Here is a 26,295-nt window from a genome sequence, read left to right on the forward strand (position 1 = left end):
AATAAATCTGGACCAAAAGCACACATTTACATGACCATGTGGTTCATGCACACCTGATATGACATATCGCTCTCCAATTACGCTGCAAATTCCATGGAGACAAAAACTACACAGTGGCAACCTGGCACAAGGCAAATTAATCATATCCTCATCCCACATGTATTCCTTTGTCATCTTATGAACTATTGATGGGCTGCCATGTCAAGAGTCTCTTACACCTAAGAGGTTTTTGCTATGGATAGCCAAAAAAAGCCCTGATGATGTCATGTGTCATCCCTGACGCCTATGAATTCAGATTAATTGCAGATCATTATGCACTGTGCCTGCCCACTGAGATGTGGTGTGCCTGTTTGGGTCTGCAGTGGACAATGTCATATAAAGAGGGTAGCTGTCTGAGGGACAGCCCCACTGTGGGACTCTACAGTGGGGCAAGGCACACAATACAGAGAATGGGCCTCTAGGTAGCCACCTTATTTATATGGGACTGTACTACACAAATGCAATCCCGTGTTCACATACACACAGGAACATACAAACACACATTTGCATAAACAAAAACACACAGCACACCTACACAGAAGTGCACAGTTAAACACACAAAGACCAACTTGGAACCTGTCAAGTGCGAACAAACTGATGACAAGACGGCGACAGATGGATTCACTGAGGAGAGACGAGCTACGCATTCAACTCAATTAGCAACGTGCTGCTGCATGACGCCAAAGGGATATGGAATCTTACCATGACTGGCAACCTGTCAATCGAGCAACAGAGCTGCAAAACAAGCATCATGCAAGACGGAATGAATTAAATTTAATAAACCAATAAATTAATTAATTTATGAATAAGTGGTATAAAACCATGGAGTGGCAGCTCTGCATCAAAGAACAGGGCATAATGTGACCAGGGAGCCTAAATATCCCCAGGCGTGCACACACAAAGAAGAAACTGGCAGCAGGGAAAGAAGAGGAGGAGGCTGTGGAGAGACAGAGAGGAGAGAAGAGCAAGAACAATAGCTGCTTCTGTCTTTCCCTTTTGCTCACTCTCTCTACCTGTGTGAACATAAGCGCTGTTCATACATTATCCTGCCATGGTACCTAATGAGCCAGGCATCTTCACCCTGACACTTACGCTTGGCTAGGCAAACCTTATTACACTATAGAGGCATACTCACTCATTCACACACACACACACACACAGTTCTGACCATCACAGGTCAACATAGCAGCTGTGTGATGGGGGAGCATAAAACTGCCTCGTGTCACTTGTGATGTAAAGGAGCTCACCATATTTAAACACATCTTTATTGTCTGTCAGGAGAAATCCTCGTGTAATGTGTTTGTGTGTCCATTTCAGACATGTTAATGTTCTTACAAAGACATGAAGCAGCTTGAAGGCTGCTGGTGAATATGGGGACAGACACCATGTGCCCTTACTGAGTCGTTGGTTATTACTAGTGCTTCATTGTTCATGACGGCAGACAAAATTGCTCTTTTTTGCTCTGTTTTACAAAGACGCACATAAAACAAAAGCAGGTCTATCTTGTCTGAAATATCAGTCAGTGCCAGGATGAACCATGCTGTGCTATGATTGTTATGGCAACTTCAAAAGAGCCTCTACAGCTGTTTAAGTGGTAGACCAGTGGGGCTGTGGGAGGCCAATCAGCTGCAAATAAACATCAACTGTCATGAAAGAGTGCCTGGAAAGAGCAGAGGTGGGAAATGGGAGGTGTCTGGCATGTTGGCTAAACACGTAGAATGACACGAGACACTCAGTTTGACCTTCAAAGCACAAAGAATAAGCACAAAAAAGAAAACGTAAGAAAGAAGCTCGAGAATCTGGAATTAGATGACTGGACTGGAAGTGATGTAATCTAATTCAGCTTGCAATCGTTCTGCGAGAGGTGATTGCTGTGGCTCAGCTGCTGATTGTGGGTTGGTGTATTCAGACCACCATTACACTTAAGAGGGGCAGAAAAAACACCAACTTCAAAGCAGTTGTGCTGAGACTTGATAGTAAGTCTTCTGTTGTCTTCTTTTATTGGAACTTTATAGCTGTACTGAAACTCCCTGAAAAAAACATGATATACCAGGAGTAGGATGGTGTCCTGTTAAATTTGAATTAAATGTCATTCAAAAAAATCCTCTGCTTTCATAAACAAGAGCAGGAGATCTATTTATTTACTTATTTTTTTAGTGAAACACCGGTTATGGCCTTTAAATACTACTTATGTAAAACATTTAATCTTTTATGCCTCTAAAGTATCTAAATCACAAACTATCCATTGTTACACAGTGAAAATTGTTTCATATTTTAAAGCTGTTGTAAAAGTTAATGTACCTATACATGTATCCATATACTAAAAGATACATTTGTCTTTAGAGTTACTGAATTTTTGCTAGAATAAAAAAATGCTTTTAACTTTAATCTAAACAAAGGAAATATTCTTATTTAATACCATGAGGAATTTCCAATAAAAACTGCATCAGCAACACTTGAAACACTATTTTTTGAATTCTCTCAAAATGATTTACTATTCATAAGAGGACAACTGTGGGGAGTACAGCTGGCTCTGCCTTGCATCTGTGGTTGTGATGGCTATCACAAACACACCCATGTGATCAGTTTTAAAAATGTTACAAAGACAAGCAGCGACATATTTTACTAACACTGCACAGCAGACACTTAGCTAATTCCCTCATGTGCTGCGTTCAGCTGTAAGACGCCTGGGTAGGCACCAATCAGGCTGTAAATACAGGGAACAATGCAGAGGAAAGCTACCACTTTCCCTGTCTGTCTTTGTAATCAGTCTCCTGCACATGAGATGCAATGACAATATTCTTGCTGTGCTTTTTTCTTTTTAAATGTCTTGACTCTGACAGTTAGTAATAGGTATATATTGTCCAGATTAGGCTGATCTTGTCCATGCAGAATGTAATTTAAAAAAAAAATCTGTCTCTCCTGTCTCTCTCTACATGTCTCTCTCAAGCGTACATGTGCATGTCTTATATTTTGTGTCTTTGAGTGTGTCCATGTTTGTGCGTGAGTGGATGCAAACTCAGTATTGCAGGTCACGGTGGTTGCAATCTCACAGGAGATTTCACCTTGGTAAATCCACTATTAGGTGTTCTGAGAATGATGATGTGAGCAGTAGATCCTCCCTGATGGTTTCACTTTCTAGCATCAAGCGGGTCACAAATAGAGAAGCTGTAGGGTATTACAAGGTCAAAGGTTCGCTAACTCTCAATATGATGACAATTCCAAGGTAGCGTTTTCATTTCCTGAAGAGACTGATCTGGCATGGCAGCTGAGGCCAAAGATGTTTGCTGTTTTTTTGTTCAAATAAATTCTGCTCTGCTTAAGAATAGATACAGCAAGTATGCAGTGTGGACTCACTGCATACGCAACAAACTCCCTTTACATTCATATATGCTGTGTGTATATATATATATATATATATATCTTCTAATCAATATGTCTTTTAAAATACATGCACAAGCATAAAATGAGACCATGCCTATCTTACACAAATGTGCTTTCCTGCACATTTGTTTATCCCTTTCATTTTGTCCTTCAAATGTCTTCAGAGGTGCGGCCGTGCAGCCAACCAGTGGGAGTCGCTGATGTTTTTAATGGCACAAGGTTTGCTCCTGGTGGTGAGATAAACATGGGGAAGAGATTAAAACCCCAGGCTTTCATCCACAATCTCTTGCCTTCATCCTCCTTTCCCTTGCAGTGGTCATGCAGCGCCAGCACAGTAGACTCTAATTCATAACTGAGCCCATCCGGTCTGTGAGACATACTAGAGTCAAATAAATAAATAAAATTAAAAATTTTTTTTTTTTTTTAAATCGACCATAGCAACATGATAGAGGGGCAGATGTCAACAAATGGCAGGAGAAAACAGACAGGTGACAAGGAGAGAAGGGTTCAGTGCCATTTAATCACCAACCTGTCAAGCAAGTCTCTTCGAGCTCATTGCACAGTACAAACAGGAATGTGCACAGCTACTACTGTAATGCTGGTGTTGATTTTGTGGCGAATCTGTTGGGTCATTGATGTCAGGATGTGAACCACAACAAACACCCAAAGAGGCCGAATCAGGGTCAGACACAAGGCGCTGGGCTTCACGCTACGCCTCCCCATCGAGGCACAGGTTGATCACAGAGCCAGCTTGTCTAGGAGCTGATGAGCTAGACCAGTTATTAAGAGTGGCTAAACACATAATTTCCTTTGTCACCGTGATTAGGCCAGGCGAGGGGCCCTCAGGTGGAGGTAGACCTGGAGCGTATGATTAGCACTGCCATTTAAATGACATTCACACTAATCGCTAATATCTGGTCTGTCAAGGTGAGAGAATACAATGAGGAACCTGTCAGCTCGTGCTGGAAAGCTGGAGCAATGCAAGTAAAAGTGCAGGATTATAGGATTGCACTTGATGCGAACGGTGTGTCAATCAGTTAAGTCAGGCATGACGGCTGATTGTTTTACTCTGCATCGGTGCAGCTATACAGCAGTCACAGAGCACCGAGGACCTGGAATCTGTAAACACTGCAACTCCCGTGGAACCCAACAGGGATTCAGTTGTTTAAAAAGGGATTGGCAGTGGAGCATATTAACCATTAGAGAAGACCTGGCCCTTGTGTAAGTGCTGGTGAAAAAACACTGTATTTATGTTCTGTCTAAAGAGGTTTTTATTGTCTCGTAACAGCCTTGGGCATTTGCTTGCTGGGCTATTTGGACGAGAATTTAAAGAACTGGTTAACTTTTCTTCTCTTAGTGGAAATTCATCTCTGAAGTCGTGCCATCTTTAAAACTCAAATGACCCTACTCCCTCTCTTGCCTGAACAAAAGAAGGCATTATCAAACCTCACTCTCAGCAGTGCTAGATCCATTTGGTAAACAGCCTGTGTCCTACAGTAGTAATCAGAGGGTATTTTTGAGGGATTTGCAGGCTGGCCAGGAGGCATCCGCTGGAGTGATCTCTAATTGCTAGAAGCGGAGGCCTAGACTGCCTGGCGCTCTTTTGAAGCCATCAGCAGCAGCTTCCAGCCAGAGGAGCCAGCAGGGGGAGGTTTCACACTGAGCCACTCTCCTTTTTCTTTATTTCCTTCTCTTTTTCTCCTCTCACTATGCCGTCATTCTACTTTTCCTGCTTTTCTTCTTCTTCATCCACCTTCTTTCCATTCTCTTCTTTTCTTTCCCATTTCTTCTCTAACTGTACCCGTTTCCTTTCTCCACTCCCTTTTCCCCGCCTCTGCTACTCAGTCAATGAGCCAGCAATCACTTTGCAGAAAGACATCCTCTGCTCAGTCGGCCATGTTCAATCCCTAGCACCGGTGGCTGATGAGGCATTGTGGTGACGTCAAACACCGGGGCTTTTCAGGGAGCAACAGTTAACCTGTGGAGGCGCAGCTCTGCTTCCCAGGTTACAGGACTCATACTGGCAGTCTTTGTCCGAAATAATGAATGTAATATGCCACAGAGATGAAAGATAATGAGGCCAATTATTTTTTTCTTCTCAGGCAGTGAGGCGGGAGAGGAGAATTTATGTCAAATAGTTGGGTGTATAATGTCACCTCATACCACAAAGACTTTTGCTCTTTAGGGCATAGTTTCAAAATTGCGAGAAACACACACAAAACACCACAACCCTCTAAATAATAATATAGTGCTAGAAAGTTGGACAGTGTTGTGTAGTTGTAGGCCTGGGCATACATTTAGTACACTGAAGAAAAAAAAAAAAAACCTGCACGCTGTCATCCACACACACACACAGTCTCACAAAGGCACAAGCAGTTTTTAGTTGTTTGGAAGGCAGCTTGCTCAGTGTGACATTGACTCCTCGGTGCCAATTCCGCACTGGGAGCTGCTCTTGCTAGCTTTGCTGCCAATACAGGTAAAGAGATTACAGACACACACAATGCAGTCTTCTGTTCTTCTGCCAAGAAGAAAACCAGCCCTTTAAGCCCATAGAAAAAAGGCCTTTACAAAAATTCACACAGCCTTCGTCCTGTCCTCATACAAAATCTTGAATCCCCTTTTTCTCTAGGAACATGGCTTCTAATATGTGGCTCAGTTTTCAGTGGCTTTCTCATATAACGCTGCCTTGCGACTAAAACAACTCAGTCACCATTTCTTTATCCTGGTCCCCAACATTGTTATGCATTACTATTACTTGCATCATTCAAATAAAGAAGGAACTTGGCTTACAATCAGTCACACAGTCATTATACCGCTAGACTAATGGCTGCTGTCTGGTTACAAACTATTGTAAAACAGTACGGGCAGAAGTTACACTAGGATTTCATCATCTTTCTTAATGGTGTAATTAAAAAGGTGAGGGAGAACATGTGTATCACCCAAAATAGATGTAGGTGCCATCTTCAATATTTTCACTCACAGAAATTAACTAAAACCTTGTTGAAATTTAAACACTTGCTGAAAACTGCAGGGCAGACACTTGTCTGTGGCAGTACAGATTTTTCCAGTGCATGAATCAAACAGTCACTGTGGTGTGCAGTTTTGACCCAATTAATCAGCTACTTAAATGGTAAGAGTGTAAATTACCACTGGGATTCAATGTAGTAATTTGCATTGTATATACTCATCTTTTTTCATGGGGAGTAGGTGCGATGCTGAGAAGCTGCTTGTGAATAATAAAACCCAAGGAACTGTACTGTATATATGTGAACTATATATTTCCCTTTGAAGGGGTCCCATGTGGCTTACGTGTGTGAAACTGCGCTACAGATATGCGCTGATGAAGAGAGTGGTAACCTGGTGGGAAAGGAGGGTCATGTCATCAGGAATAGGGTAGAAAATGACCTAAAATGAATGAGAGCTTTTAGGAGGAGTTGTTTTTGTGGCTAAAACTGCATCAACTGCAAAATTAATGAGCGGAAAATGTTCAGCATCTCAAGAAGGAAACCTGCCTGTTAGCTCAAAATGCTGAATTAGCAGTCAGCTCCAGTGATCTGGTCAGAACTCTGGATTTCATCAAGGCCGCAGACGTTTTGCACTGATATTACATGAGTAAACTCCACTTTTAAGGAAAGAAAGCTCACACTTGTACTGCGTGTTTAAGGCTGTTCAGTGGATATTACTAAGGCTCTGTGTCTGATACATGATACAGGAGCAGACTGAACCCTGAAAATGACTCACGTTGTTATGCTTACAGTTTCAATGGGAAAAAGCACATGTACAGTCTCTTTTCATGATGCAGTGGTTGACCAATAACACTCATTAAATCTTATATCAGTACAGTCTGTCAGGAGTGAAGCTCTGTCTGGGTACACTGCAGTTGTCCATAATAGGGTTTTGCATTCATTTAGCACATCTGGCATAGATCCTGTAATTTCATAGTGAAAGTGAAAATGTCCACATATATAATGTGCTACAACATTGTGGAAATGTGTTTTCTGCCCCAATGCTGTCCTTGATTGTTAGCAAAATACTGTGCCGCTCTTTTATTCACAGTCCCCACACCCTTCCCTAAGAGATGGCATTTTTCTCACCACAGCAACACTTTCCCTGGCACTAACAATAGTGTCTGACAGTAAAATCACATTTTAGATTATAGATCATATGTCAGCTTGCGGGACAGGAGGATGACTCTGACTCAGGGCTCTTCCAAAAGCTTTTATTTCCCACCTGTGTAGCTCATCCTGTCATCTGAAGGTGGCATGTGAAATCACATTGAGGGTGTTGGGAATGATGACTGGTATGTGTAGTGACTGCTGTGCTGTGCTGTATGTGACTACCGTGCTCATGGGCTTGCTGCAGAACACAGCCTGTATTTTGGAGCACACACACACTGTGTAATCTGGACCTCCTGCACTGGTGAATTAAACACAAAAGAATAAAAAGAATAAGTACAGAAAATCTTGTGAAATATGCTATTACAAATGTACACATTCCTGATTTTCTCTTTTATGTCACAAAATGAGTGTCAGGTGAAGAAAAGAAGGCTGAAGGGAGGCGTGGTGCTGGGGAAACTGCAGCAGAAGAGGGAACAATAGGCGCCCTCTGGCATCAACCTCTGGACAGCCCAAGCTGCTCACCAAAGACACTGAACTCACCCACAATGAACCGTGCAGTGGGAAGGGAGGCTTTAGAGAGTTCAATTTCCAACACAATTGGCTGTATTCTACTCTTTTAAATGCCAAGGAGATGGTGTGCAGCGTGTGCCTTTGTAAGGAGCTTTGCTTACAGCGAGTGTCCTCTAGCAGGAGAGACAGAGAGAAATGAAGAGACGGCAAAGACAGGCAGTATGGGGAGAATGGTGGGGGACAGAAATAGTGCAAGTGAGTAAAAGAAATGGAAAAAAGAATAAGACTGAGTGACTGGGAGAGATAGGGAGTAAAGAGTACAGAGAAAATAAGAAGGCTAGAAAACGTCTCCTCTGGCTGTCGTTTCGCCAGCCTCGCAGGGACCGTCTGAAGGACAATGCTGCTACTAGTGGAGTGTGACGTTTGTCCTCTATCCAATTCAGCACAGCCCCAAAGAAAACACACATACAATCAAGAATTGATCATGGATCTCATACACAATAAACTCTTGTAAATAAAACACAATGCATTACTTCTTTCTTTCTATAGTGATATACAATAAAGGCTCTATGCAAAAAAGGCACTGAGATACAGTACATTCAAATGAAATGATGTGCAGTCATAGAAAGCACAACAAGGGATCACCATTAACTGCTGTGATCCGACAGACACAAGTCTTCACTGTGCACACACCTCCATAATGTAGTGTAAGTATGTAGTCTCTTCTCTGCAGTGTATTTCATTTGCTTATAGTAGAAGTACTATTTTTATAACTTCACTTCTCAAATAAATATAACGACTGCAGGGACTAGAATGACTAGACTAGAAATGTGTTCTTTACAGTTTTGGGTCAGAGTAGATTTATAATTCAGTTGTAATGCAATAACCTATGTAAGCTACCCTCCCCACTCTGGTAAAATACAGTATGTTTATGCTGCAGGTATGACAGCGTTCCAGATTATCAAGGAAAAAATGGGGGAAAAAATAACATTAGTTCTTTGATATACACTCTTCCCTGAAGTGCTTTGCAACGAATTAGAGAAACAAAGTGATCTTTTATTTCAGGAACTTGCAGGCACCATAGTTTTAGAAGAGCTGCAGCAGCTAACATTTAAATTGTTAAATAAAGAATGTGCTTATTGATTACTTTGACACATGTACTTTGACAACTATGTATTGCCGTGCTCCAGAAAAACCGGTAATAATTTTTTCATGACTCAATCTGTAAGATAAAAATGAACGTGTAGGGGAAACTGATTTGGACGGTGGACCACCAGATGCCCATCACCGGATTAGTAGGGAGCTGTAAAAGTGGGCTCAGGCACAGGTCTGACTGATCATTTATTCAGTGTCTTGTCCTTTGTGGTCACGGGGCAGCTGAGCCATTAATATTACACAATCACACCAATGGATTTGATGAATTATTCAAAATGTCTTATGGGTCTGTAGGATTCTGTACAATTCATCTGGAAGGCCAGTTGTGTTTTCAAGATGAAAGCTGCTCTCAAATATCTGTTTCAAATTCTATATGAAACAAAATATCAAAATGCTAGCTGGAAAAAAAACCAGCAGTCTCACATAGAATTGTACAACAGCTATGTCAGTCCACAGCAAAAAACATAGTAGTGTTACAACAATCATGCAGCTGGAGATTAAGCCTCATTTCCAACATTGTCTGATGTTGTAACCTTAGCCATGTAGTTTCTGTGCCTAAACTTAACCATTTACCTTTGCTGCTAGAAAGACGTTGCCATATCACAGTTTTGATCCAGAAAACACTGCAATGTCACGGTTTTGGAGGTGTTACAGTGACACTGGTGTGTTTTATGCTGTGGACCAACATACAGTAGCTATTATATATTTAGCAGTGATGTGGGTGGAAAAAACAGAAACCGCAGGAGGAGCTGCACCTGCCTCAGTGTCACACTCAATACCTGTATAAATACGTCCCCTGTCATCAGAAAAATTGCCACTGAGGCTGTTTCTCCATCACTGTCTTCATTTGAAGGGCATTTTTCTGCCCAAAGGCAAATGCCTAACACACTCCACAAGCGTGGCGCCCATCCCCTTTCACAGAGGGCTGGCAGTGCAGCAGACAGGAGAGAGAGAAGAGCAAGAAATAAGAGAGAGTATGAGATAAAAAAGCCTTCTTCTCAAAGTAGGCCTCACACTGGGTTGTGTCACTACAGATCAAAATCCCCTCAAAGCCACAGATCACTTCCACTATAGTTCACATGTTCCACACTTAGAAACTGTTTACCAGACTCAAAGAGTTCGCCTGCGTGGCGTACACACACAGGCGGAGCACACACACTTACCGATACACAAATAAATAGAAAGAGAGAGCTTGCACAAACAAAAAGCACACAGCTTCCAATCCATGGAAACAGCACCTAAACATTTATACAGGTCAAGAGATGAATCACTTGCTGCAAAAAAAATGTTTACATATATATGGCAAAACAGCACTCAGCCCAGTTCAGTGAGATGGTGCGATGCCAGCTCTGCCTACAAGTGAGCTGACTGGTGTGACAAACACATAAATGTCTGCTCCTTTTTCTTGGAGAAATACCTGTCAGTGCCTGTCGACTGCTCACGCACAAAATGATACACAGAAACATACACAGCCAGGGACAGTCTGTCTCCTAAAAGTTCCTTCAGCGTACTTGTGTAAGGATTCCTAGCCGATAATAACCATCGCACAATGGGCTCACATTAAGTGACAGCCCTATATGTGCTTACTGGTTTTTAAGTCAGGCCTGTGAGCGTGCTGTTTGGCCTCAATGCACAACACTGCATTGTGGCGCAGAGAGGAAACCTGTCTTTGGAAAGTCCTCTGCTTGAGAGTGAAACGTCCCCTCATCTAAGATAAGGAGCTGATGAGAGAAAGCGATAAAGTCAGTGCATCTCCTGGGTCTTATCTGATGCTGTTATCTGACTGCACAGCACCCACCATTTCGCAATCTTTACACCCTTTAAGCACCTTTTTGAAGCACTCACACCAGCATCATCACCACACACACGCACAAACACACCATCTAATGCTCAAACATTCTAAACACCATACTAGCTTATTGATTATTTTGACACGCTCCCATTGTTGAACAGATGGCACAGCTAATATCATGTGAAATGGAACTGTTCTGTGTTATCTCATGGGGAAAGGACATAAAATGACTATTTTCTCACCTTTCAGAAAGACAGAGCTAAAAAGACAAAAAATCAGAACAGAATCTGTGCACTTACCTCTATGTCTGTTAGTAGTCTTATCAAACATAAGCATGGCATCATCAACCTGGAAGACAAGAAGTACTGACATTAGGTTAGTAATTCATGGCATCTTCTCCCCGTTGAATCACATCTCATCTACACACTGTAATTACTTTTACAATACATATTCTTGCTTCTTTAAACATATTTTTTCTAGCAGCTCTCTCCGACATAACCAATCAGTGTGCCTACAGGATTATTGGCAGGTTACCATTCCCTATCTGTTTGGGTTGTAAATTTTTACGACGTAGGACTTTAAGTAAGCTCAGCTCACTCACTCATGATCTGAATCAAACAGGACAAAGATAAGAGTGAAAAGTGTCAGTAGAAGAAAAAATGAAGAGTAATGATAAACAGTTAAAAAAGGAGAACTGTGGACAATGTGTTTATTTTGGTGAACACCAGAGTCCTGTCTTGGGGAGAGTGACAGTAGGGCACAAAACACTAATGGGATCCTTCCTCATCTCACAGCCGCAGCACAGCGCCAGCAGCATCCACTATAATACCATCCCTCATCATGTCCAATAAAGCCACACACAGACAGACAGCGTTTTTTCTTCACGCATCTTGGAAAAAACAGATCTCTAAACACACTCTAAAAGCAGAGTGAGGCGTGCTCATTTAGCCTGTGACTGTGTCTTGAGAGGTGAATAAAAAGGACGGAGGCAGCTGCAGACAGAAACAAAGAGGGAACACTCTGCACCAATTGCTCCCTGGTTATGGTCTCCAGGTATGTGTAACAACGTACCAAGAGGCTTGATGCTGTGCAGGGGGGGGGGGGGGGGGGGTGGCGGCAACGCGCGAGAAAATCGGTTTTTCATGGGAGGGTGACAAAGCTTCAGGAGGAAATGGGAAGAGACAAGAATAGGGGTCTCACTCAAGCCGAAATGTCTGATTGGATAAAGAGAAGTGCCTGGCAGCCAGGCAGACTAGCGTTGGCACACTGTTCATGCCACCCTCTTGCCACACATTTGGCACACAAGACGTTGGCACAGCTTGCATGGCCTGGTTACTCACTGCACATCTCACAGACCACCTGTGACACTTAGGCACATTATTTGTACATCCCCCAAATTTTTAAGAAATGTAGCTGGTAACAGGATTTGAAGCAGCCTATATACACAGTATACCTAGATGTAACACAGGTAAGTCACCTGCTATTATGTGAGCACAGAATACTGTCACTCCACTGCGGCTCAGCAGCTGAGGAGGGCGGGGAATCCGAGCCTAAAGGTGGACAGTGAGGTAGACCGAGTCGCAAAACAATGGACAAATTATGTTTTCTGGTTTAAGTGAAGCATCTCTTACTAATGCTAGAAGGAAAAAATGAAGGCACACCGTCTGTGAGAAGTTTAACAGTAAAGATCTGAAGGCGGAAAAGAAGTTAATTGTTAAGCGTGAGTATAACTTCAGCAGAGATACATCTGTGGTGCTGCTCTTGTACAGCCATTTACAAAGTCATGAATTGCTGCTGAACAGTTTTCGGTGTTGACATAACAGACGAACACAAAAAATGTAACAAAAATAATGAAGCTGTTCCTTTGAAAAATGTGTCATCTGATGACTGTACGGAGGGAAAACGTATAAAAGCTGCCAAGCAATATCACCTGCAGCCACAGTTTTATAAACATCTATAATGTCACATAACCTAACCTCTGTCTCATGCCAGGTGATCTAATGAAAACCACATTAAAGTGACAGGAAGTGAGATAACTGGAATTTGTAGTGCAGAGAACTGCAATTTCATTGCCTCAGTTTGAAGAACACAGGAAAACCTCTGGATTGTTTTTCTGCAGTACACTGGCTTCATTGTTACATTTAATACCTAGCCAGATAATTACACCGCCCTGGAATTAAATGTGAGAAAACTGTTTTCAAAAAACATTTTTTCTGGAATTCTCATAACACCACAAACCGTTTATAACGTCTCCATGTCTGACAGTGTGAAAGCTCCACTGCAGAGCGAAGATGGAATGGTGTGTTTACCAGCTATGGTAAACATTTAATTTGACAAGTGGAGCTGACATCCTGTGATAATTTACATGGGAGACAGAAATTTATAGCATTTGACTTCTGTCATCTAATATCAGTAATACTGAAAGACCAAAAACAGTCACTACTGCATGCATAAGTAGAAGTGCAGGCAAAATGGCCAGCAGAGAATTTTCTGTTTTCTACAAGACTCAAAGAAATGCATGGATGGCCTTCATTGTCGTCTACTCTCACAACTCATCAAAATGTCAAATGACCACCAAAAACAATGGACACAACATACTGTAATACCATTTATGAGTTTGCTACTTGTATGTACTAGGTCTGCTTTATTGTGGTTGTAACTATAATCAGTTTCTTGTCTGCTGTCAGTTAAACAATGAAAATTAACAAGTGAGCTTGGTTACATTAACATTACCTGCTGAAGTGTTTCAAATCCAGTTTTTTCCCTCCAAGTGACTCAAACCGAAACCTTTCACCAATGTGCAAACAAACCAGATTGTTTTCATGTCACATCTGCACCACATACATGTACAGATGTGAATCTGATCTCTGACTATGTGAGCAATGTCAGAATGGTCAGATCACAATTCCGGTGGTTTTTAAATGTATCACTCATCTGTGCATGTGCATAATGCCTGTTGTCATCATTCAGTGTCAACCCCTCAGATTGGTAGACAAGGGTCAGTGGAGAGATGAGGCTGTTTCAAATTTGTTGGACATTTTTGGAGAAGCTTCTGATCAAGCCAGACTTGAAGGAACACATTGTAACCAAGCCATTTTTGAGGAACTGCATGATTTGACCATCACACAAATGACGTTGTTGCTATTCTTGTATGTATGTATGTCACATTTCTGTTAAATCTGCCCACGTTTGGCAGTTTAGGACCTCAGTGCTGTAGACATTAGAGCTGGACACATCTGAACCATCAACAGGAAAAAGGAATTGGGTATTAGAGCCTGGGATGTGAACACAGTTTTTGTGTCTATAGAAAATCTGACTAGTCTGAATTATGGATCCAGCCCATAGCATCATCCGCCATCAACCACTATAAGCCCTTCATGCAACATGACATTCAAATATTTGTACTCTGCTAGTGATAGTAATACTGCTGTAAAGCCATCTACAGCCTGGAAGCAGAAAGACTGTTACTTTGTAAAATAAAGTGCGGTCTATTCAAGGAAGGGTATTATATAAATGTGTGAACTGTGTTGTTGTGACATTATTAGAGGAGGAGCATCCTGTCAGTGAGAGCCATACAACACAGATTCACAGCGAAGCACTGATGGGCACTTTAACAAAGAATGTGCACATCATGTGAGGGTCACACTCCAGCAGGTCATACAATACAGTCTCCCCTCTCTCTCTCTCTCTTCACTCCCAATCTCGCTCTCTCTTTGCCACTTGCAGAGTCTATAGAACCATCTCCTGTGCTTCAGGGCTTTTCAATGTAGTTATTCAAGCAGAACACAACTGTGTGCCTCCATCTGATAGAAGGTTAAGGACCTCTTCACTGCTCACAAAAAAGCCCGCCACATAGAGGTGAGGCCAGGCTCACCTCAGGGAAGAAATCTTTCTCTGTCCTCCTCCTCCTTCTCTTTCACTCTTCCTTTTCTCCTGGCTCAGTGAAAAGAAAGGTTCAAAGGATAATGGCTGTCTTATCACTATGTAAAAGGGGAATGGGAACTCCAGCGAAGTGCCTGGCCTTTTGTGACAATGAAGAAAAGCGCAAAAGTCTATTTCACTGTGGAATGCACTGGAACAGTCCACGGCCACTTAAAAAGAGAAGGCTTGCAGGAGACGGTCAGGGGGCAGAAGGCTGGGCAGCTCTTTAACTAAACCGGCAACAAACACATCTGACCCAAATAACCTCATCCTAAAAACAAGGGCTGACAGGAGTATATTAGCTATGTGAATTGTTGGTTTTCCAGCAATTTAACTTTTATTCACAATTCACAAGGCAGTGATTTAATAGTGGTGCCCTTTTATGTTTTGATCCCATTCTGTAAAGTGTAATTTGATTCAGTTGTTATTAGCTCAAATTGAAAATCTGGAAACTTGTAGTAACTCTTGTGAGACTATCCTTATTCTTCTACAAGGTGAAAAAAAAAAGACTAAGATTATTATTCTAAATCCAAGACAAAAACGATGAGCTCTTTTGGACTCGACACATTCATCAAATGAAACTAGAAATGTCCATGTTTACACGTGTAATAAAGCGAACCTGAATAGTCTCAGTAAGGGTGACAGTAGTGACAGGAGCCGTTGCAGCAGTAAGAGCAGTAACAGTGACAGCAGCAGTGCAGTAGAAGTACAGTACTAGTGGCAGTACCAATTTAAACTTTTCAGTACTGTGAGGCAGTGAGTGCTGTGGAAGTGAGAGTGTTTGAACTGAAGAGCTGAATGAGTACGTTTTTAGACATACTGTACTATTACTTCACATTATCCTTATACCTTTGTGGAAGTGAGCTATTTCACCTTGGCTGTAAAGTTATAACACACACTAATAAATCTGACATCAGATAGTGAGTGTCTGGTCAAACAGCTAATGCTAAAAAAGAGAGCAGCCTCCAGAGTTGCTGTTGCAGTGCCAGTGGAAACATTTAATGTCTCTTAAAGGTGGGTGGCTGTATAGAATAGTTTTGTTCCTGCAGTATTAAATGCAAGGTTTACAGATCACAGTAAGCTAAAAGGTGACCATACTTTCTGTGTTTGGTTTCTGTCCTTGTCGTCCACTTTGCCTGCTACGTTTGTGAACCGCAGTATCTGCTCCATTTGTTTCCTGTACCGTGACCATTACAAGAAAGATGACGGCTGTTGCATTTGCTGCATTTCAAGAACATATTGTTACTTTTAAAAAAAATAAATCGTTTAATTCAAAGCATTTACAGGAATTTATAACATTTGCACTGACATTCTAATGAACGACTCATTGAGTAAACGCACGGTTGATTATGGTATAACATATGACTACATTCCAAAGCTATGGAGCTGAGATGAATCCAGATTAGCCCTGTAACACTGCATAAACATCTGCACATTAACTCTCATGTGTACTTGTGCCACAAGCTTTACAGTGTCTGATCTGGGAGTGAGAATCTGTCGAAAACCAATGAACATGTCGGGTTTAATGCAGACAGATTCGAGCAAAAAACTGCATGCGGTTGGTCAACTTAGGAGCATTGTGACAGTGACGCTCTGTCATTCTGGTGTAACACCCTGAGTGGAAAAGAGTTATCTTGTTCCTGTCATATAGCATGAGACTTAACTCCACACCAGGTGCCACCTCTTTGTCTGTATCAATCCATATGTTTGAAAAACCTCAGAAAAGTACATGATATTTTCAAAAAAAAAAAAAAGTTGCAGTATGATGAATAATTTATCAAAGGACAACGACATCAATAAAGGCGAATGTGCTATGTTTTTGGACAGCCAAACAGCAGAGGTGCTAGGTGACAGGGAAAGATTTAAGAGGTCTGGAAATGAATTATGACAGCGATTTAGATAGGTGTCAAATGCACATTTACATTCAGCTCATGGCTGAGGGCTAGCAGAGGCGCTTTCCTGCAATTTGGGGGTGACACTGATATAGATCATATCTGATGCCAAAAGAGTGCAGACATGAGCCACAAATAGTGACCTGGGATTGGTTGTGCCCATCTTGTTGTTGAGGTTTTGGGCTATGTTTTTCTGCTGGCGCCCAGTGGGGTTTTGTGCTTCTGCACAGAGGTTTGTGTCTTGCCTTCATCCATTACACTTGCTATAAACTTCACTTTTGCCTAAGTGGAAAGCATTACTGTGCGTCCATGTAGTTATCAGGCAATTTTAGTGCCAAAGATTACTGGGATTTGTACACACACTACCAACGCCAAGGCTCAGTCTATATTATTTGCATGGCTTCACTGAATGACGCTTGAATGAGCAGATCATTTTTAAAAGCTTTTACACTACCTTTTTCAATATGTGACTATTTCAACTTAAAACAAATCCTGGTTTAAATATCTCAATTAGAAAAACACCTTACATTTTAAATCCCAGCTACATGACTGTGGTATGAGTTATTGTCATGCAAAATGCAATATTCTCTATTGCATAACTAAAGCTATAACATTAACTTCCATCACAGTGCACAGAGGATCACACTTGTCAAAATTGGATAATTAAACTTGATTAAACTATAAATCAAGGAGCAGGATTACTCAAGGTGATTAACATCACATTCATTATATTGTTCACTCAGTAGTCATTAGACCTCCCCCTTCAAAAAGTGACGTCAACATAATATATACAGTAAAAGCAATAACCAGACAGTTGTAAATCATTCAGAAGCTGGTGCCTGGGGAATCCAGCCAAATACATAGAGGTACGGATGTACAGAAAATGGACAGGAGGAGGACTCTGTAAGACTTGTTACACATACATTTATAAGACTACTTTTGGAATCCCACACCAGACACATTTATTAAAAACGTTTAAAAGGCTCTTTGGCCATAAATAATAAGTCACTACATCAATATTAAGCAGGCTAATGGGATAAATATGACTTTCTATTGGCACAGCCAAACCTCAAGTGTCACAATAAATAGAGGTAATATGAACCACTTCTATCCCAATTTACTCTTGAGAAACCACTGTTCAACTGGAGGACCCCGTTTTAAGCCCCCTTGTTGGCAAGCATCTGTTTCCCTTCCTGTTCCTGAGCAAGAGACTGAATCCCTTCTCCAGGGGGTCTCTGAACCTGCACCACAGCCTCACTGAAGAGGAGGCAAAAGGGGGTTAAAAAATTCCTCTGTGATCAGTTTAGTATTACAATATTATTATCATTACTATTATGACAGATAAGGGTCACGGTCAAGAAGAGAACTCAGCTGGCACTGCCCCTTCATCAACATTCCCTCTGCAGTGTAGAGCATCTAATATTCTATTACAATGATGGCAATTAACAGAGAAATGATAGCGACCCGGTGACAATGGACAAATTTGTGACAGCCCTTTCAATTGTTCTTTTGTAGAGGAAATCTATATCATTGTCTGAGAACGTTGAGCTGCAATGTGCTGCATCCACGCTTGAGCGCTTTTACAAGTGGCGGTTTAACAAGGAGCAGAGGGCAAAATTTTAGCTCCCTATAAGCTCCTGCAATTACACAAGGGGGCAAAAAGGACACTGTTCTTAAGCGTGAGCCTAGATGGACGAGCTGTTCTTTCAGTTCCATAGCAGAGGCCAAGCCAGCTACTCTTTCTTTCCCAAATGGAATATTCCTTATTATAATGGATGAGTGGCATCCCTCAGCAGAACTGATAAAAATGGATGACTAGAGTGCAGACTTAACACACACATACGCACCACACACACAAACACACACACACAGACAGAAAAAGCACAGTGATGTAGGGCAAAGAGGCGCTTATCTGCTGCCTGCTCCGTCTACCCCATTCTTCTTTATTTTTCTTATAGTAAATACTGTATATCTGTTTTATAGTTTCTTTTAATGAAACTAGATTTTTCAACTGATTTATAACTGATTTATAACCTTTCTACTAATGTTAATCTGCATGACAATTTAAAAAGCTATGCCACATTTTTTATTCTATTTGTTGTGCTGTTGGTAGTACTGTATGGATAGAGAGACAGGGGACAAGGGACAGTGAAGCCCCAAAATTCAAATTAATAATTGACAATCACATATTTGAGAAACTATTGAAAAGCTTACCTGTTGTATAGTTTATTGTATATTATTAAACTGTTTGTCAACACAGAAAGAATGGGTTCACCTTTTTTTATTACCTAATTACCAAAAAATGACAGCTACAGAAAAACATGATGCAGTGTGTTTTTCAGCAGTGAGAGAAATCCTTGTGTATGTAATTATTAATGATATAAACCATGGGCTGAATGTCAACACTTATTCCAGTAACTTTTCTTCATGTTGACATTAACAAAATGGCTTGAGAGGAACACTTGAGGAAGACAATTCCTCAAATCTGTCAGGATTACATATTTATGAGGTCCCCTGCTCAGCATCCAAGGAGGTCGCTATGGTGATAAAAACTGATGTATAATCTAACAGTGAACTTTCTGTGTCAAAGAATGCCTCAGAGCATTGCTGACATGGTTAGTACAGATTCTACCACTGCGTTCTGTGTAGCTTTCAGATCGGCAAATACACAATTAAAAAGGCAGTCATGCTGAGGCCACTCTAATCAATGTACTGTTCCAAAGAAATGTAATGAAAGGATGATGGAGTGATGCCTCCAGGAGGCGGCTGTATTGTTAGGGCAGACCGTAACACTGTTGTGGCAAAACAATATTTTATTAGCACATCTCTAGTGGTGCCCGAGCCAGTCTTACAACGAAAAAGTGGCTAAATGAATCATATTTATACACAATTTTCTTGTAAACAAACCATATTTCTGGTAAATGCTGTTTTATGTCTGCTGTACTTTTGTGTAATGCCAATTATGCATTACACAAATGTAATACTGTCACCAGGGGAGTGTTGATTACCTCCCCATTTTAGTTAAGATTACAAGTAAAGTAGATTCTGTCTGGTCCCATCCTCCAAATCAGCCATCTGTGTTACAGAGGCTATTGTATAATTTGACAAGAAGCCTGAGCCTTTCATATAGCATAAAAGCCAGCTCAAGGCAGCTTTGCAGCCAGGCTTAGAGGTGATGTATTGCTCATTTAAAACTGCCACTCTGACCCTTTTACACAAAACAGAACATCAGCTATAAGGCACTTCCTTCATGTATAAATGGGACTTCAGTATGTTGTGTTCTCTGGCCTTGCGCTTGGTCTCACAGAGGCATGTCCACATAGTTGAGCTCAGTATGCCTGAGGAAGTAGGCCTTGGCCTCTTCCATCAATCCGCCTGTCTTCTTTTGCCAAGCTGCAGGGAACTAACCATCATGGAGTCATTTTATTAATAGGGCCTCTTTCCTCCCCGCCACACTCTTGCAGAGTGCCTCCTCATTCTGTCAGAATGGAGTATGCCTGCAAGCCACCACTATGAAACTGCTGCACCAGGAAGCATAGTCTGGGAAATATTGTGCTTTCAAGCTAAAATAGTATTTGGAGAGGTGAGCAATCCCTAAGCCCTAGAGCAAACAGTTTAACATTGAGGACTTATTTAAAATGATGTCCTTTCTCCTGGAAAGCCAATCAGATTTCTGATTTAGTTGACACACGCACGCACGCCCGCACACACACACACACACACACACACATACACACACGCATCCACAGTACATGGAACACATTTAACACAATCTGTCACTTCTTCCTCCTTGTTAATGTAAATATAGCTGCAAGCAGCGATGACTGAAGGCCAGCAAAAGGTCAGAGGATCCTTTGAACTGTTTGAAGAGACCTGTTCATGTGAAACCACGGCGCAGAGGGTGAGAGGGTGGGCTAGAAAGAGGTTTGTTGAAATGAGCAAAAGTGCTGAGCATGTGTGGACGTTGCAGAGGTCTAAAAGGATCACACCGACATAGTTAACGTAGGGTTGGATACATGACTTCCATTAGACACCCTGCCCTTTTAATAGGCAACAAGTTCATTAATGTCTAATAATTCCCATAAGCCACTTATAATGTAGTTGTTTTTATTTCATGTTAAGATTTAATGTGTGGGATTTGGAATTTGAATATTCTGAGAGTCAAAGTTTCTTTTACTGTTGGTCTTCTAGTTTTTGGAGATGCTCTCTCATTTGCACAAGCAGCAAAAGTGTAAGGACAGGTCTAACTCCTGTCAAAATTAACACGTAGAAAATAGGTGCTGTGGGTGAGTCAGTGATATGCCTCAACAATTCACTGAAAAACTGTCTTAGAACGTTTTCAGCTAGTGCACTGGCTACCAGGCCATCCATCTTTTAGTCTTCATTTAACTGTCTGCCCATAGTGCTAGGTGAACGGAATACCAATAACAATGAACCAGTACATATTAAGACCAGCAGTGACAACACCAAATGGATATATCACTATTGCATGTATTATTATCAATTATTCAAATGGGTATTAGAAATGACTAATACTAATATTATTAATAATACTTGTGCTACTACTGATAATAAATAGGGCCATTACATATCATTCTACTTGCAATATATGGTTTTAATTTTTATTCAAATAATAATACGGAATGTAGAGCATATTTTCGTCACATGGTTTTTAAAATTAACAGCACCATGATATCCTATAATTCTAAGAAGATACTTGCTAACAATGCTGCATGTACCTAGGTACCAGATGGAAATCCCCAAGCCACGGAAAACATGGACCATTTCAGTCCCACGACGGCAGGAGTATGAACAAACATGTTCAGATTCAATCAGCTTATTAATGACACGAGAAGTCTCCGCTGTGCATAATAAAACATAAATGAAAAATTGGCTTAACTGGGTTTTATCTGCAGCTGAGTCGAGGAGTGACTGAGTAGAAGTGAATGTGGTCTGTCTTTTTCTGTCAAACAGTGGCTTAGCGTGGTTCCACGTGTGAATCTAAGAGATGGCCTTGAATTGGAGAGGTCAGTTTCCACTCTTTTTGCTGGGTATGAGAATACTCAGGAATGCAAAGGGCTCCTGCTGCACGCTTACAGGTGTCTGAGCTTTTACTAGATGGCACAGCTACTGTAGCAATGCCTCTGAATAACCATCTAGAAAATAAAATTTAATAACAGACTTTCTGTATTCATGGATCAGTGAAAGCGCTCAGTGACAGTATGCTCTAATGTTCACAGGTCTGATGAACATAAATCTCTCTTTGGAGACAAGGTGTGCACTGTGTACTGATATCAATAGGTGAACAAGAGGGATAAAAGGAGCTGCTAGGTTGAGCTGAATAACATTCATTTCGCTCACAATAGCCACCATCCCTAATACCTGCAGTGTTTTACTTAGATTAGGCTTAAGCTTTTTTTTAAAGGCCATTTCAATAATTTGACATTCTCCCAGAATGGGAGAGAATGAACACTGATAAAAACTTTTTTTTTGCTCCTTTTCATGCAAAACACTTTCATCTGTCATTCTGTGATAGCCCGTCGCTCTTTGTAAGCATAAATACGGGAGGCCCTATTTGAATATGGTTACACATCCCTCTATTTATTAAAGCTTGGATTAACATGACAGGAAGTTTTGTCTGGGGGCTCTTTAAGATGGCTCAGAGAGGCAATCTGGTGACAGTAATAGGATCCAGCTAATATACTTGACTGATGCTCCTTTCCCAGTGTTATAAAGCAGAACAATGGGAGTGGGGTACTGGGAGTGAATATATTGTGTGTGTGTGTGTCTGGGGGGACAAGGGTGTGCTAATCAGGCAGAATACCATCACTTAGCAAATATAAAGGCTGAAGAAATAAAAATACTAAAGGTCACAGAGCAATTCCATCAGGACAACTATGCTACAATTAAATGATTAGACAAAGGCACTGACATTAGTGAGAGCTATAATAATGCTTTGCTCCGATTTCTGTGTTTGTAGAGATGTGCTAAAGGCTGGCATTAAAAAATAAATACATCCTTCTCATTACTCTTTCTTTCACCAGTGAAGTCCTCTTTTTTTTTTTTTTTTTTCTGAGAAGCAGCACCCCTGTATCAAGGGGCCATGGCCCTACCTCTATATGGCTGAAGATGTTATACATTTATCCTGTTTTATCTTGTGCGTTTTAATTTGAATTAGAACATTTCATATAACCTTTCCTAGTCCCTGAGACCAGTAGGCTAATAGTCCAGTAAAATTTAAAATAAATTAATTTCAAATATATAATTGAGCCTGGCGCACCAGGACGAGGAGGAATGACAAAATACACCCAGGAAAGCTACATACAGTAAAGGTGACATTTGTGCTTCATTAGCAGCATTTTCAAACACTGTGGTCTAGTATTATAAGATAAAAGACTTCAAGGTGGAAACTAAGTGGTTGGTTTTGCTAACGTGTGTCTGGTTTCTTATCCGTTACACTGCACCTGTCTTCTAGGTGGATCGTACCGTTTCCACTCTCCACCTGCTGTAGTGAGTGACAGCAGTGACTGCACAGTGCTCTGACTGACTTTACCTGCTGTCAATAATGCCTATAAAATTATTGATCTGGACATGCAGAACATTTATTTATCATGGCTCATGAGCTGCTTGCATGTGTTATTTTTCTGTGACTTCTGTGCATGGATTTGATGTCAGATCATTGAGTCTCTAGGTCCTCCTCAGCTCAGTTTAGTTTTAATTAGCAGTAATTTTCTGGATCATGTGGTTTATAGATTTTATGTAGCTATTTTTATTAAAGTTTCTTAAGTAGCCTATATATTGATTTTCAAGTCCTCTGCACAGTATTAATCAGGACAGTTATTGTATATAATGGACAGTTATTTACATATTGTAGATCAAAGTAGACATTTTTCATGTCTTTTTAAAAAAAATCATCAAACAAAACTTACAATAAAACTACTGTAAAAACAAATAGTATGAAGCATGAAAACAGCTGTAACTGATTAGTCGATCTCCAGAAAATTAAGCCTCAACTACTTTGGCATTTGACTGTCGGTTTTCAAGCCAAAATGCCAAATACTTGATAGTTACAGTTTCTTAAATGAGAATTAACCAACCTTCCGTGTCTTAACATTAGAGAGCACTGAACATCGTTGGCTTTTGTGATGTGTTACTGACCTAGCTATAAAAGTAATAAACATTTTCCAGTCAGAGTTTGTTTTCAGTTAAACTGGAAGGATATTTCAGTACATCAAATATTAAACCCTACATATCACCACTGGTTATTGTCATTTTTGTCTTTATGTCTTTTCTTTGGAAGGCTATTAACAGACTCCACTCTGATCTGTTTTTATCTGATGTTTTTCTGTGGTTAGATCCATTGCTGTCAATTTAAGTATGCAGAGTGGCACTTAGCCATTTCCATATGCCAGAGAGTTGCTACGGATGGCCTCTGTGTGTGTGTGTGTGTGTCTGTGTGTGTCTAAGCTGGGTTAACAGATCAAACACACATCTGTTTGAGAGATAGAGGGGAATCTGTGCTTCTCCCTCCAAACCTCTCAATACTAATTAACGGTGCACTGATAGTGGCCAAATGCCAACTGCCATTAGCACCCAAACAACACAAGTACACAGACAGAGTTGTGCACACACTCAAACACAGATGCTATACGGTCACCCACACCAAACCACCACAAGCCATCTGTGGATAAGATACGTAGTCGTCTATGCATATATATATCCACAGATACAGTGTTCTCTATTTCCACTTAATGCCATTCAAGAATCCCAGCAAGAAAAAACTGAAGTAAAAACCAGTGAAGTAACATGAAAAACTACTATATATTACAGTTTTCCTCCATAGCTTTTAGAGCTGCAACGACGCGCTGACGTAATCGACTACATCGACCACGTAAATACGTCAACTTAAAAAAAATGCGTCACGACTTTTTTTTTAAAAATTGTCTACTGTCCACACTCCAGTTCACTAGGTGGACCTTTTACACCTAGCACCTTTTACACTTGATTGCCACTCGCCAATAAACCCCACGGAATACGTCACGATGCTGCATGATACTGTGTTTACACAGATAATGGTGGCTGCTAATGCCGGTCAAAGTGATGATGCTTTGCACAAGGCAATATCACGAAGAAAATCAAAAGTGTGGGAATATTTCAGACAGAGGCCGAACGGTTATCTGTTCACTCTGCGACAAGGAGATGGCATTCCACGGCAGCACTTCTGCGACGTCAACCCCATCTGAACCTTTTCGCAGTTGCCGGGAACATTGTAAATAAAAAAAGATCAAGCCTGACTCCAGACAATGTAGACATGCTTTCATTTCTCCACTGAAATGCTGTTTAAGCCCTTTCTGACTGACAGTGATATGCATACTTTTCTTTAGATTACCTGCCTATGTTTTGAACTGAGTAAAGTTACTGAAATTGGTAACCCAGGCCCCCAACTTTTTATGTTGGCCAGTATTTATGTTGGACTTAAATAACACATTTAGGTATTCGTTGCAGTGCTAGGCAGAATTGATATTGGACTCATTACCTTTTAGTTATTGGATTTAAAATAATTACAGTTCAGGTGTTCATTCTTTGATGTTGGATGTAAAATTGTCACCTTTCCGGTGTTAATTCTTTGCACTGTTAAGCACTGTTGAACCTGTTAAGCACTGTTGAACCTTAAAGCACAGATTACCAGTGTTCTTTCCACTGTGCTGGGTTGGAGTATTATTTATGTTGTACTTTTTGTAATTGTTTTTATATTGCATTTAAAATTGCACTTTATTTTCAAACTGAAACTTTTTTTTTTATAGAAAATTCAATAAAAAAGAAAGAAATACTAATGGTTGAAGTTGTTTTACTTTTTTTTTTAAAGTGAAAAATTATATGCTAATTAGAAACATTACATTAACAGATTAGTCGACTAATCGAAAATTTCACTGATAGATTAGTCGACAGACAAATTAGTCAAATTATGCAGCTCTAATAGCTTTGCCTCAATTTTCAAATGCCAAAGTTTTTAAAATAAGTAGAATTTCTCTCTTTTCCTATAAATAGCAATCGTTCAACACATTTCAGCAAATAATAAAATATACTTGTCTACAATTTGAACACCACTTGTATATATCTTTCTGATCAAAATAGTTGCTTTTCAGTCTTATAAAACAACATTTAAGAATCATTTCACGGTTCACATCATCACATGCACATTAGTTCATGCAGCTGTTAAAGTATGTCAAGCCCTCAGCTGTTAGGAACTTTACATGCATATATCGCTTTAGAACAGATTCACATCCCTTCAGTTTTTGCTCATTTTAATGCACTGTAAATAGCAAGTTGTTTTATTTCAAAATAAATTTACAACACAGCAAAGTGTCCAAAATATGAAGAGGTGTGAATCCTTTCTGTAACAAATACACTGATAGGTGATAGCTGAACTTCCCTTATAGGGAGTATGTGCCACATCAAACAAATTTGTTGCATTTCTGCCTCC

At 40.6% G+C, this 26,295-nt stretch overlaps 1 protein-coding gene across 10 annotated transcripts in view; it reads right to left on the reverse strand.

Annotated features, from left to right (window-relative positions):
• The window catches only part of msi2b (musashi RNA-binding protein 2b), a 246,554-nt gene that overhangs the window by 93,016 nt on the left and 127,243 nt on the right, over positions 1–26,295 (reverse strand). For all 10 annotated transcript variants that reach the window (XM_020599039.1, XM_020599037.1, XM_020599038.1 and 7 more), the window contains exon 7: positions 11,298–11,346. In XM_020599039.1, coding sequence (XP_020454695.1) covers positions 11,298–11,346 — 49 coding nt within the window. The remainder of the gene's footprint in view (positions 1–11,297; positions 11,347–26,295) is intronic.

This window comes from Monopterus albus, unplaced genomic scaffold (assembly GCF_001952655.1).
Source record: "Monopterus albus unplaced genomic scaffold, M_albus_1.0 scaffold39.1, whole genome shotgun sequence".
NCBI lineage: Eukaryota > Metazoa > Chordata > Actinopteri > Synbranchiformes > Synbranchidae > Monopterus > Monopterus albus.